The sequence below is a fragment of the Rhamphochromis longiceps genome, linkage group LG7, assembly GCF_057381845.1.
Source record: "Rhamphochromis longiceps isolate RC_006_pf linkage group LG7, R_longiceps_female_GT1.1, whole genome shotgun sequence".
Classification (NCBI taxonomy): domain Eukaryota; kingdom Metazoa; phylum Chordata; class Actinopteri; order Cichliformes; family Cichlidae; genus Rhamphochromis; species Rhamphochromis longiceps.
The window spans coordinates 37,369,460-37,384,679 of NC_140563.1; the positions used below are offsets into that span (position 1 = coordinate 37,369,460).

At 40.6% G+C, this 15,220-nt stretch overlaps 1 protein-coding gene across 2 annotated transcripts in view; it reads right to left on the reverse strand.

Annotated features, from left to right (window-relative positions):
• Positions 1 to 13,942, reverse strand: part of rxraa (retinoid X receptor, alpha a) — a 115,456-nt gene extending 101,514 nt beyond the window's left edge. The window contains exon 1 of one of the 2 annotated variants that reach the window (XM_085413560.1): positions 13,506 to 13,942. In XM_085413560.1, the coding sequence (XP_085269686.1) occupies positions 13,506 to 13,533 (28 nt within the window). In that variant the 5' untranslated portion in view covers positions 13,534 to 13,942. The remainder of the gene's footprint in view (positions 1 to 13,505) is intronic. The other variant, XM_085413561.1, reaches the window with a different exon arrangement.
• Positions 13,943 to 15,220: the final 1,278 nt, after the last annotated feature.

Genomic DNA, 15,220 nt, shown 5'->3' on the forward strand with positions numbered 1-15,220 from the left:
AAAAATACTAAATCTGCCTTCCAGGGTAAAAACTCTTATCTCAAATAACAATTACTGACCAAGGGAGACAGACCGTCATATTTGTTTAGCGCTGAGCAGTGGTGCCCCCTTTCAAAAACTGGGGTCCAAAGGAGCAAAGTTAATTTGGATCAAAGGATGGGCAAGTGGACAAGCCAAAACAAGGTCATTCTGCAGGACCACACAGAGATGTGTGTAAATACAATGGCCTTAAGGCACGTGGACAATGTTTTCTAGTGTAGCTTGATGTCAAGGTAGTGTGTATATCCAATAATCCTCGGTCCCTCTGGCCATTAGATTCAAATTTTAAAGAAAGCACAACCCTCTAACTAAACTCACTACATTTCTATTTTTTCCTTTTTTTTACATGTTCCTCCACTATGAAATGATATCAATATTTAAAATAAGTATTAGAATGCACTGTAAGCTAACATCACACACACACACACACACACACACACTAGTATCATCAACATCAGCATTCCTAGAAGGACGTGCAACTTGTCAGCTCAGCCAGGCAGAAAGATGTAGCTCAGCTGCAGAGTAACGTCGAGGAGAAAAAAGAACACAAAATCACAATCCTCACAGAAACACAAATGACTGACAGCGTATTTGCTGTCAGACACCAGATAATAAAGGAAATTAGATTAACATAAAAACAGGCTGAGCGAGATGATTGTAATAGCTGTAACAAATAATTATGATATTTCCAAGGCCTAAAACTGAGAAATGTTCAGTCAAAGACTATGTTGATTCATTACCTTACTGATTGGAGGCTAACTGCTCTGTATTCCCTATATTTCTCCCTTCATCTTTCCTGATGAAGGATGAAATGCCTGTCATTTATCCCCCCTCTTTATAAGTATCTCTTTCTTCCCCTCCACTCACCATCTCTCTTCCTCTATCCTCCTTTCTTTCTTTCACTGATCACTGCTCTGTTCCTGCCTGTACATACTGTAGCTCTCAAGGGGGCCCCGCATAAGTAAGCCCATCAGAAGGAGCCCAACGATGCATCCCTTTTGATCAGCACAGTTGCCACATTAGCATGTACCTCTGTGCTCTCCTCTGCACTCTAAGAGAGCTACCTTCCTGTCAGCGCTGCCGACCCATGAGGAGCCTTGCTCAGGTAAGACAGAAGGTGCTTAGAGCCCATCTGAATCTTAATCACTAATGAACACAGGCTTGCTTCACCAGTGATGAGAGGGGAGAGAACCGCTCTTGTGATCTCACCGAGGAGACAGACAAAAGCCTGGTTGTGCATCTGTAATGTACTGTAAGGGCCTCTTAGCTGAACAGAGCACTGCAGACTCTGTGAAAACTAAGTGATATAAAGCAAGTTGAGGCGTTGATTAAATACTAAGGTCTTTCGGGCCGACTTGGGATACTACATCTGAAAGGAAGGCTTGTGAAATCATTCTTCGTATTTTTTATTCAATGACAACAAACCACATAAAGAAAAGAAAAAAGAAAGAGAAAATGTTTTAAAAATAACAAAAGCCCGTTTGTGTTTCTGTAATCACACACAGTGGCCCTTTCACAGCTATATCAGAAAAGTGCGCTAGTTCTTTTATTTATATACATATATATGGTATTTTTTTAAGCACTACGAGTAAAAGTTTAAAAAAAGTGGAGGAATGCTTTTCCTTTTTCCTCAGTTTTATGAGGAGCTGTGTTTGGCGCAGGTCTGGCCTGAGTCTGGATCCACAGCCGGGTGCCCTCTCACTTCTCTGCCACTTAATTAGCCCAGCTCAGCACAAAGGGGAGTTGGTCACATGGGCCCAATTTGGGCAGCTATAAAGTCTACAAGGGCTCTACATGCATTACTTTGGGAGTATTTACATGCATGCTGCAAGAAGGTAAGAGACTTTGAAGATGCAAAAAAGAGGAAGAGAAAAAAAAAAGGACACAGAAGAAGTTAAAAGCAGAAAAAAATTAAATGAAAGGAGGGGAGCCTTAAATTCCAGGGAATTTTTCCAGATGTTGCACAAATATGCTGCTGAGGCAATCCAGATGTGCTCACTCTGTTTATTCCCTCCTTCTGCTCACTCTTCCAAGGACTTTGCTTTCTTTGCCTGGCCTCTCTCTCTCTCTCTCTCTCTCTCTCTCTTTTTTTCCAGCCCCTCTACCCCTTCCTCCTCCAAGCAGCACACATCTTTGTTCCCTGATAGTCCCTTTTAAGTGAGGGCTTTAATAGCCCCCACGGCACCTTAGCATCCACTAGATCCTGCAATAAACATCCATTCTCATTCTCTACAGTCCATATGTGTGTGAGTGTGTGTGTGTGTGAGTGTGTGTGTGTGCCACAGAGACGGAGATTAGCTGTCTCTTTTTAATCACTCTTTGGATCAATTAACAATTAACTCTGTTACTAACAATAGCTGCGCTGATGAGGAAAAAAGTCATGCACTGAGTGAAGCAGGACCAAAATAAAGGCAACATGCTTCCTGCTTTCTCTTCCCTGACTTCACACTGATCTGTTTTTCTTTTTTCATTTTCACCCTTACCATCACCTCTCCCTTCCCCTCACTTACATACAATCACTGTCATCTCTGCTGAGCATGCTCCTCTCCCACAGAGTGTGACCCAGCCACAACCCCTGACCTTACTTCTCCCAGACAGCACACTGATTCCCATCTGCTCCACATATACCACTTCATGAATCAGCGTTGGGGACTCCACCCGCAGTACATACACGCTGTAGCATCAGTTAATCATCCCGACGGCATACAAAAGCCAACATGCGTAGACTTGTACACAATGAAATGTGCATGCTCAACCACAGGCAGAAACCGCTTTAGGATCCTCAAATATATTTTTTATAACGTGGCGAGAATAACACCTTCAGCTCGTCATGAAAAACTGACATGAGTCAATGTATATAGTGAAAAATATCTGATATGAAAGCTGAAGACCAAGTGCATGCTTGCGCACACAGACACATCTAAACAGCTGAACACTGCCAATAACAACAACTCAATTGTCAGCCTTCTCCCGTTTCCAGTTCTGGGCTAAAAACAGAAGAACGCATCCCAAATGATAGTTGAACTTGTCAGAGCCGTTCATGCAGGCAACTGTCAGCACTTTGGTATGCAGAATGCTGACGACAAAGACACGGCCGGCACCTGCACGCTTGCCTGTCTGTCTGTCTAGTAAACCTGGTTTTTCAACATTCTTCCCCTAAATAGCACAAACAATATTCTAGATTATGTGGGAGAGTGAAAGAGGAAAAAAAAAAATCTTACTTCCCTTACTCAGGCAGAGATGTAAAGCCATGTATATAATCCATTTACATTATCCTGAATGTTTTCCTTGGTTGCACAATGAGGGGGTTTTAAATAAGCATTTAACTCGGTATTCACTTGATGCGCTTTCTGCATTCATTCATTCTACTTTAGAGTAGCTAAGTAGCCTTGCTCAGTTAAAAAAAGAAATAAGTGCACCCAGCATTGTGGACTCACTGTGGTCAAGATGGGTTTATATTAGAGCAATTTACTATGCGTTTCATGGCTGTCTAGTTATATGCGGCCTTATTGTTTTGTATTAAATGGTTCTACGGTGTGGTTTTATTGCGAGGCCTGTCTGCAAAGCAAATTTCCCAAATGGGACAGTAAAATACTAAAATAGATTATAATAAATACACTGAATATTGAGGCTGAAGGGAGTGAACAGCCACCTAAATGCTCCTGATGAAATGTCACTTGTAGAAAAATGTTATATTTGAAAGCATGCGGTGCTTTTCAAAAGTGGAATAATTAGCACACTAAATTCATCTGTCTTTATGTGATATTGGCACTGCCCTTTGTGTGTGTGTGCATGTGTGTGTTTTATAATCCTTTCTAGATAGACAGCCCTTCCTCCCCCTGCGCTATTAAGAGCCTTCCACCTTTGCACCATTGAGTACATTCCTAAAACCAGACGGCTGTAGCATGGTCTGTAACCACAGGTGACAAAACCCTCCAGACTATCCGCACATGTTCATGTCTACATGTGCACAAGCACACAGGTGCGTGTTGTTAAGCCAGGAGGCCACAGTCTGGGCGGATGTATGAACATGCTAGACCTGTAGGCGTCAACAAACAGTTAATCGGTCTTTCACTACTGCAGGCGGACGAAAAAGCCTACAGAGGGGCCCTGTTATCTCACATGTTATCATTCTGCACTTGTATCTTTCATGCATGAAAATCTGATCTGTGGCAATAGTGCGAAAGCTCCGACTTGTTAGACATATTTAGGCTGCGAGTCTAAATCTGAGCTGACCTTTGTCAATCTTCTTCCGTATGCTAATATCCCTCCATATCTTCAAACTCATCGGTAACACAGACTGGAAGGTAGTTCCTGTAATAGATCTACTGTTTATCATAATTGCAGTCACAGCCTTTAATCTTCCAGGCAGATTTAAAGGGCCTCTGCAGAAGTTGTGCCCAAATCCAGTTCTTTTATTCTAAGGTGGGCATGAAAGTCGAACAAAACTTCCTAATGCCTGGTATTTTGAGAGCTCACAGTTATAGGATGAGGAACTACTCTAGCTGGACAGCAGCTTCAACTATCCTCAATTCAAGCAGGAAAGACTCCAAGGAAAAGAAAAACAAAAAGACAAAAATAATAAACTACAGATTTCTGTAAGTAACTAGCATCACAAGACTGGCAATATAAAATCACTTTTATTTTTTAAGATTTATTCAATTCAATGGAATTTGATTTTTACATATTTCTATATTATATTTCAAAAATTTTGTTTTTATGTATTTATAGAACACCAAACAACAACAACATTTGCATCAAGGCTCTTTATATTGTACAATAACACAAAGAAAATAGAGTGCTGTAATCTTCATATTTAGAGAAACTGAACAGGATGGCAGTTAATGCAAATGTGGACATTTGGAGTGCGTGGCAACTGGGAGCAAATGTATATATATTATTAATGTATAATAATCAATACAGGGAAAAAAGAACAGTCTTGCTCGTGGCTACTGTAAAACTGCCACTATCAACAATATAATCATTTTCTGCAATTGAGGCAGTTGTGAACAGCAAGCACAGTCATTTAGCTGATATGAGGACATTCATTTTTTCCAGTGACCACTGCTAATTTCCCAAACAAATGACCAATAAAACCCATAATGTCATATTTGTCAAGTAAGCAGAAGCGTTTGTTCTGATACAATAGCACAAATTATTAATGAGTAGGTCTCGTAATATGATTGTACAATGTGGCATCATAGTGCTTCGATTAGTGCTAATGATGCAAATCCAAAAAAATAATACAATGTTCCATCAATTCCCCCTAAAATTTAGGATAAATCCTAATAAAAGTTGATTGAAAAGATGCTTGAGCTCCTAAGGTGAAGAACTGTTAAAATAAAAAGGGCTTATGAGGAGTTAACGAGTTTTCTAGACGAGGAAGAAAATAAGCTTCAGAACTTTTCTTTTATTTTGGGAATATTACAATACTTGATAATACCATTTTTTCTGATTAACACTGGGATAACATTAAATCTATGAGGTCCCCTGAAAATGTGTAGACGGCAGAAACACAATGTTAGAGAAGTGAGTCACTGGTTATTATAAGGTACCCGTGTTTGCACCCATGGGCCACTATGCCTTATTCTGTATGGGCCTATTTTATATTGTGACTATTCGCATACAAGTTAATTTTCCAGGTTCAAAAGCTTCTCCGTGTGTTCAAAGTAAGCACATACAGATTCTCTGTCTAAATTTGAAGTTTGAGTTTGAGCTTGTCTCAGATTTGACACTGTGAGTCCAGCTTGGCTCGTTTCATTTCACAGCAGTAGTACCTGGCTGGGAATAGTACAAAAACTGAGGGACAAAGTTTGTGATTCAAATTAGAATCTGGGGATCATTCTTTTATGTGTGAATATATACATATAAATTATATCCAAACATATACATTTGTGAATTGATATTTATTCCGTGGGAGTCACATTACTGCAGTGACTACGACTGTTATTTACAACTGCACCTTTCTCTTTTCACTACTATCACTGTTTCTCCAACACATGAGCCGTGTGTGGAGTGAAGCTGATAAAACACAGAGGAAGTGAAATAACATTAAACAAGTTGACAAAAACTCATTATGTAATCTTAAGTGTAAAAAAAAAGTGTTACTCCCATTTTAAAGAGAGTGAGATAGAGAGAGAAGCCCGGCGAGGAAAGTGTCATCGTCTGAGGTTTTCAGTCGTGTCAACTCAGTTAACCTCAATCTGCCAGCATAAAAAGAAATGCCGCCATGAAATATTTCCAAACTGTTTTCAGCCTTTTGTTGTCGTCACCCTCCATGCTGTACTAGCTCACCTGCACCTACTGCTGATGTGCAGCTTTGTAGGCCCAAACTTTCTACTTTTGGAAATCAGGATCAGACCAATATCTATCTATATTCTATATTTAATTCAAATATAACACTGATGCATCATAAATGCACATGCACACTATATATTTTTTAACAAGACATAATGTAGAATAATGTGTCTGGGGTTGTTTCAGTCAGTAGCACAAGGTTCAGAGGACAGTAGTGTGGAGTCAGCTGGTAGCTTCATGAAATGTTGTGTTACTCATATTTTTAACTATTTTGTGAAATAAACTGCCTGAAAGTAATGGTTATATCGCCAGTTTCATTTTTAAGACTACAGCTTAAGAGTCTCAGAGAGCACCAGTTGATACATACATTTATGTCTTCACTCTGTAAAAAAATCAGATTTCAGCAAAAATCCCAGCTATTCCTGTCATTTCTAGTGATGCTGACAAAACCAGCATTGAACAGAGTGTAGTAAACTTAAAAGTAAAAAAACTTAAGAAATAAAAATTACAAATACCGGTAATAAAAAACAAACTTAAAACCATCACCTATGCATATAACATATGCAAATACAGCATTTGAACATTAGGCTTAAAATAAACAAGCCAAACAAGGCGATCCCAAGCACAAGAAAGTAGATAGCGGAGGAGGCCGATGTCAGTCAAGATACGCATTTGATGGTGCACAGGTGAGAATGGACATAACTCTCACTCTTTGCTCTCAAAACTGCTGCCTTGTCTTGCACCCAAACATCCGCCCACTGACACAGAGTCATACTTGCACATACAGAACATAACCAGGGAGTTTCGCATGCTCTTTTCGTGGCCTTGCGCCCAGCAGTGCATGAAAGTCCACCCCCATGGTATCTGGCAAGGTGACAGACACGGTAACAGAGTTGGTGATGGTGTTGGTGAGGAGAGAGGAGAAAGGAGAGCGTGGGACACGCTGGGACACCTTTCACTGCTCGTGACCTCCAAAAGAAACTGCGACGGAGCAGCATGAGACAATCTTAATCATCTTACTCCGTTTCTGCTGTGGCAGCCTGTGTGCACATGTACATATTATACATACGGACGCATGTGGGACATGTTTGAAAAAGACTGCGCAAATACATTTGGTTATTGATCAATTAACAAATGAATGGTAATACACCCATCCAAAGATCTGTAGGAAAAAAAGGTATAAATGAAACTCAACAAATTAAGCAATTTGTTAAAAAATAAATAAAAATTCTGTTGTTCTCATTGGGGCCAATTACTAGTGGCTTGAGGAATAGCAAGTGGGCACGAGGAAGTATAATGACACGGAGGAGCACAGCACATCTAGGATTCTCTCCTTTCGTCCTCACTCCCGAGCGAATACTCATCAAAGCATGTGTGCTCATAGCATAATTAATAAACACATCATAACCGCTAAACAGACAAGTTATTTTCATGCATTACTGCAATCGCAGAAGCAGAGTCGACAGTTGTTTTCATTACTGCAAATATGCCAACTTGAGGGATGCGCAGAAGAGGACAGGGTAGTTAGCTTCTGACAGCCCCCCGTTTTCTCGTAGCATCTTAATTTCATAACAGAAGCCTAACATCCAGCGCTCTTTTTGTTATTCCTTCTTTTAATTGTTACTGTCTCGGCCTGCATTGACTTTCTTGTCCTTTTCCTATTCTTTTTTGCGATGCACACAGAAAAGAGAGTTTTGGCTTGAGTAGGGCAAACCGACCTTGCTCTCAATTCGAATTATGAGTGTGATCTGGTCAAATCCCCACAGAGACTCCGTTTCCACTTCAAAAGAGTGGCTGTACGCACCCTGAATAATGCCAGCCCACAGAAAAGCCATTCAGACACTCTCAGGACCTGCAATAAACCCCGAGACCAGTCGAGCTCACAAGATTGCAATACAGAACACATAAGTGCTCACAGCAACGACCAATTTCTGAACAAAGTGTGGCTGTAAATGATGAAGTCGATTTAATCAACAACAATTAAGCAGTTAGTGGCTGCATGAATAATATATAAGAAATATTCTCCCATTCAAGCACTAAAATACGTGCTTTTTTGCTACTGCTTTTATTTATTTATATATATATATATATATATATATATATACATATATATTTTGACCTTTCTGCTCTTTGATTGAGTAGAACATGTAAGCAGTGGGTCAAGGTCACCTTGGGCTCTGAGCATTTGTGGCACTCGTCTATTAGCATTTTATAAATAGACTCATCCTTAGTCGATCTAAGATCCTATCAAAAAGATAGGAATATAAAAAAAATGAAGAAAAGGTTACTCAAAAAAGAAAGGTGAAGAAAATAAAGAAAAACTACGCGCTACTGTCTTTAAAATTTTTAAAGGCCAGATCAAATGCCAAAGGCAAATTCTTTAAATGATCAAGTATATGGGGAGCAAAGGTCAAGGTCTGTGGTGCAAAGTTCAGTGTGGCCACAATCAATAAAGACCTCCTGTGAGCAAGGAGCTTCTTACACAAATAATTAACGAGCCTTTGAATCATTCCATGATTTGTGCATTAGAAAGGCTCCAAGCACTTTCTGATTCGTACTATGTTTAGAACATAAACAAGTGTGGGCTGCAGAACAGAGATGGAGAGAAAAGCGTGACAGACTAAATATGCACGGTTTTATCTGAAGCCAGTGTGGCTTCTTAGTCATGAAGTATAATTACTGATCAGCACAGATGTTCCTTTAAAAAAAAAAAAAAAAAAAAAAAGCAAAAAAACAAAACACTTTCTGGTCTACATGTGTTTGGTGCGCTCAAAACTGAACATAAATCTATTTTTTTCCTCTCATATAGTTAGGTTTGGATGATGGCATGGGTGATGGGTGGGAAAGTGAAGGGCGGGCACGTAGAAGGTGAGCACATTTTCTTTGATTTGCTTGAGTAAGAGGCCTTGTGGGTGAGACTGGGAGAGGAGAAAAAGAGAAAGGAGCTGGAGAGAGAGAGATGTCACTTTAAGCCATTAAGTCTTGCAATAAAACCCCTCCAATAAAAATGACAGCTGCAGCCCCTTTTTCCTCAAAAGGGGAGCAAAAGCATCACATCAGGAACAAAAAACTGGACGGCCGTAAAAGACAAACTTGGCCAAATGCTTTTGGCAGTGTAATTCCATCAGCCCACTCCCACCACCACTACCACACACACACACACACACACACACACACACCCTCCAGACACACAGCTTCTTGCAGTATTCGCTTTGTTCCTGAGTTACTGCCAGAAAAGGAATGTAGCCTTCAGAACCCCCACCCCGCCTCCTCATCAACCACTACCACTGCAAATCTCACTTTTTCATCAAACACCATGAACTTCATTGATTGTGCACATCTGTGACTATGTATGATGGGGGTACCTTATGTTCCCTCAAACAGAAAGCACCAAAGAGTTTAGCTCCATTGAACTCGGGAAAAACAACAAACACCTCTTCAGCAGGCCTAGAGTGAGCAATCAGACGCTTTGCAATAGTGTTAAGCTTAGTTTGTGCTTGCCACCATGTGATTACAGCTCACTTTGGTGGCACTTTGGCTGGCCAGATATCTCCCAATTTTTGAACCCTCGTGCGCAGAAAAGGTGGCGCAAAGGCAACGGTGCATGAGTAGTGGAGGGAGACTGCTGCAACAGCTGGAAAAGATGAGACTTTTTAGTAGAAAACTGTTGAAAACCTAAAGATGTGTGTGTGTCTGAATGATGTACTTCATATTGTTACTCTCTCTATTGTGATTCCAACGATGCAGTAGTGTATTATTGTTAGCAGTGACACCTATTAATTAGGAAAAGAATGCAGCTAGTCAAGTCCATCCCAAATGTAAACGTGTGCACTGTGATCAAAGCATCACGCAACCATGGCTTTAAATAAAGGATATTAAATTTAGTCCCATTAATGACTACAAAGGGAAATTAGAATTTTACATCAACATAGTTTAGGAATATGCTTGTGTTTATTGGGACTGTATGCCCAGGTAGCCTTGTTTGAAATACAGGTCTGACTGAACTTTTTTTCAGTTCTACACCATCGCTACCATGCAGACAGTAATTTGACTACCATGCCTGAATAAAACAAAGTTTCATTATAAAAAGTAACACCCTGCACCTTGCATGCAACGTCTATCACCAAACTTTTTTTTTCTTTTTTCTTTTTAAATTCTGCATCTGCTTGAAGCACAACTCACTATACAGACAACATCTAAAATGAAGCGGGCCAAAAATTACTTAAAAAATTGATCTGAGTGATCTGAAAGGCAGACTAAAATTAGCAAAAGGGAACTTTATCGCTGTCTTATTCACAAAGAGTCACCACACTTTGTGAACAGCTCCCACAATCAAACCAGGAATCTTTCACTTGTTAGGTAAATGTGAAAACCACAAACTGATATACTTGTCAATTAGTTTTGTTTTGTTTTTATTAAATCAATTCTTTTGTTAAAGACTTTTTTCTGTTTGGAAACATTTCATCTGTTTCCATCATATACATATTTGCTGTTTTTAAATCACGTCTTAAAACATATCTATTTACCTTGGCTTTCAGCACAGCAGGACTTGTTGATGTCTCTTATTACGTTTCTTATTAATTATATTATTTTTTAATTTTAGTGCGTTATAAGTAAAGATGCTATGCTATATATTTGATGCATCAAATACACAATTAATTATAAATATGGCTCTACATTTCTTACAGTAGTCTGTGACTTACTGTAATCAGGACAATTTTATTTAATTGTCCAAATGTGCCTCTGAATGCACTACACTGTGAATAACATACTCTACAGCATCTTCTCATTTTCGACCACTGATATAATTAATTATAAACAAAAGTCAATATGACCAATAATAGCCGGGCACGCACAACATTTAGCTGGTGAGATTTCATTAAGAAAGACTTCCTAGATGTTGACATATTAGCCATGAAATAATCAACCAAACAGACACTCAATACTTATGGAGCAAATGACTTTGAGAGGAAAAAAGACTTGAATTCGGCATGGTTAAAAACCTCTCCTTTCCTTTCATGTTCCAAAATGTTTATTTCACTGACAGACTCTAAGCCCAGTAATTCTCGGACAAAAGGACACATTCTCCTTTTAATGTCATCCATTCAGTCGCCACAGTTTATTGCCAGATATGAATGGAGGATGGTAGACAGTGGGATTAGGCAGCGCATGAGCATCCAGTACTGGACATACGGTGCCAAAGAGAGGTGTCGTCATCGCAGCCAACAAGCGATCTATAATTGTAAAATGTACCGTGTGTCATCTGAAACAGTATCACAATTTCTAATGTGGTATGACAGATAATTACCCGGGTAAGCGCTTAATCAATAAATTCAAGGACTTTGCAGATAACGGCGTCCTTGAATTAACAATAAGCGCTCGAGTGGACCTTTGATAGAGCAAGTGCAAAAATAAACGGCAATTTAAGGACACACAGATTAAGACTATAGGCGATGAAGAAGTTGCTGATACAGCACGTAGCGCAGCTTGAAGGGAAAGATGTGGGCCAACTCTGATGGGAAAGTGTCGAGCCTTACACCAGCCAGATACCACAGACTTTCAGATACCACTTTGTTTTCCATATACGCTCCACGGACCACTCTGGTGCTCAATTAGGTAAAGTGAAACTTGAATCACTTTCAGCATGGACACACAATACACTTGCACCTGTAATAACAGCCTGTCAGTGTGTGTCACACTGGCGGTTTAGCGTATTTCTGAGAAGCCACATAAAGGGCGCTGTGGCAACAGTGTCAGCAAGCGAGGCCTGTAACTGAAGAAAGCCGCCCAGTGCCTCAGAAGTCCCTGTGAATCTCCTTGGTGCATACAGGCAGCTGATGATATGTGTCAAGGTGTAACACGATGCCCCCATGAAAGTGCAGCAGACACAATAAAAAGGGCTCGCCTACAGCTCTGTGCCCGTCTGGAACAGGGGACAAGGGTCTGTTTCATTCACTTTGACAAACTTACAGTAGCAGTCATAATTAATGATTTACGTTGTTCTGTGTCTTTAAGCTGGAAAAATGCAAATGACCCAAATATTTAAACATTAGATCTAAACAAAAACACAGGCACTTATTAAAAATATGTTGCATCAGCTACTAGAAATTATTACTCCTGTGTAAATACCCTGTTCTCCTTTACTTTCTGGAAAATTAATGTGACTAATGTGACATTTGTCACATACAGGACCCTTCACAAACGGAGACCTTAAGTGGAAAATTCACCTCCTTTAAAAAACACAAACAAAACTATACTCAGAGGTTCCTACACCTGTGTCACCTGTGTGTGCTGGCCTCAGGTTGCCAGTAGTTCGTTTACCTGAGCAGTGTGCTAGGAGATGTCAGGCAATGTTAGGAGAATTTTAAGCTCGGGAGCCAAGTTTTATACTGCCTGTTTAAACCACAAGTACAAACGGAAGTCAATTTAGCCGCGAGGTAAACCAAGTCACGTTTTTTTGTTTTCCTTTATGTTTTATTAAGGACTGCCACTTCAACACAACGCACCGCTAGACTTCCACAACGCAAAAGCGAGGCATATTCTGCTTTAAGGATGGTAACATAAGTTAAAAAAACATAAACAAATAAATACATTGCCCGTCCTCTAAAAGGTACATGTGTCTGTTACGCGTATAATTTATCAATACCTGCTTGCTAGTTTAAAGCTTCACCTCGGTGTGCATTTTTCCCCCTCATGAAACTTACAAAAGTGTCGACGGCCAAAGTCAAAGCGTAAAGTTTTCTTGCTTCTTTTTTTCTTTCTAGAGTTGATTTCACAGCAGCGCACGCGAGGAATGCGCGCTCTACAGCGAGCGTTGTCATCTGTATCACAGCCAAATGTCATCAGCTCAAACGGCTGAATTATAAGCGCAACACCGCGAGGATAAGTCTGCTTTGACACAAAGATAAACTACAAGTCCGCGTCGGAGGTAAAATTCTGTACAGCCACGGCCGCTCCGCCGCGTCAACAGCCCCAAACGTGTAGATGCATTTTGGCAACTCGCTCCACGCGCTGTCAAAAGACAGAAAAGGGGGCAAAAAAATATCAGAAAAAGACAAAGAGACGCAGAGCGAAGACACGTTGCACACTAATATACGGACTCAAGTGCGATCACAAAACTACCGCGTTCATATTAAAACGATGCAATGTCATTAAACAAACAAACTTACCCAATGACAAGAATGGTTTGGTTTCCATGTCTAACTCGTAGGTTAGCTCATGCCAGCTGAAACCACCGCGTTTGGGAGTTTTCTGTTTTTTCTACAGGCGGCTGCTCGAATAGACCAGACCAGGGCGCTGCTGCTGCTGCTGCTGTTGACTTCTCGAAGAAGACAGAATTTGCTCAAAGCGGTAAAAGTGACAGATCGATGTGTGATGGTCTCCGAAGATAACCTAATGTCTCAACCTCTGTTTGCTCACTCTGCTGCTGCGCTCACACTCCTTTCCTCTCCCTCTCACGCTCAGTGTACAACTCCAACTACTGGATCTGCACTGCAAAAGGGACCTGCGCAGGGGGTACTCCCACAAACGTAGACCGGGCTGCAGCGACACGGAGAGAAACTGGAGGCTCGCTGCGTGAACTTTGAAATGAGCAGCGTGTAAAGAAGGGTGGACGAGACCGCACGGCGCAGTCCATTCCGAATATGAAAGTTTTCGAAATCAAGTGGAATCAGTTCAGCAGCTGAGTAGCAGCTACTTACTTTTTCCACCGCTTATCTCTTGTTATTTTAACCTGGTCACACGTGTTGAACCTCGGCTATTGGCTCAGCAGACACATTTTTCAACCGCATTTACTCACTGCCGAGGGCAACACGAAATGAAAACACGAAAAGCACATTGAGCTACACAACCGGAACTGGGATTTTGGTGGAATTGTAACCAATCTAAGTCCCATCTCATATGTGCTTTTATAGATTTAAGTCACTTTTTTGGAACTCTGGTAAGAGGACATTTGACATTCTTCTTTCAATGTTCTGCGCATTCAAATGGTGAATGAAAAAGTCAACAAAGCCATACATTTCTTCTCCTGCCACTAGATACTCAACAAATCAAATTTTAACCAGTGAAAAAAAGGAAACTGAGTATTACTACACACTCCAACTCTTAACAATGAGTTATTATATTTATACATCGTGAAGGCCAATAAGAAAAAAGGGCAAGGAAAGACTTCTCACTACTTCCCTCAACTCCTTCCACTGTACATCTGGTCATATGTATTAAATTCCTACTCTAGCTTTCCAAAAAGGAAAAATTAGAAAGGACAAAATATGCATTTATCACAGATACAAAAAAAGTTTAGGTTAGAGTCACAGAATCCCCTCTAGGCTGTAGCTTTACAGCAAGCAGTAGCACACTCATTTGCATAACCCTCACTGCATTAGGCCAATGTGCAGTCTAGATCATTCCTCTGTTATTGTTCTCTGTGCCATATCTGTGCAGTGCCAGTGGATTCATGTCACATCCACCTTGTGTGCTCCTCCTCCCCCTCAACATTCACACATGAACCAGGAACATGTTTCAGGAGGGTGAAAAATGTCCTTTCTTTGGCACAGATTGAAAGGGGGGAGTAGCTCAGATGCAAGGTTTGCATTTTCCCTTATGCGGTGCATATTGGAGCAGTGGAATGTAGGCATACGCCTCCTGCAGCCATCCTCTAGGCCTCTGTGATGAGCCTGCTCCTGTTACAAACTTGAAGGTGTTCGCCACGTTTGTACTGAGGCAAGATACATAATTAATGCAATGCATGGCACATCAAAGATCAAAGACAGTTGTGCAAAAAAAAAAGGGAGAGGGAAATTAAGTCTGACTGGGCACTGATTCGAGGTGTGTTTGTGCACGTGTGTGAAAGAGAACGTCTATGTTTCTGTGGTGTACAGTGGCATGG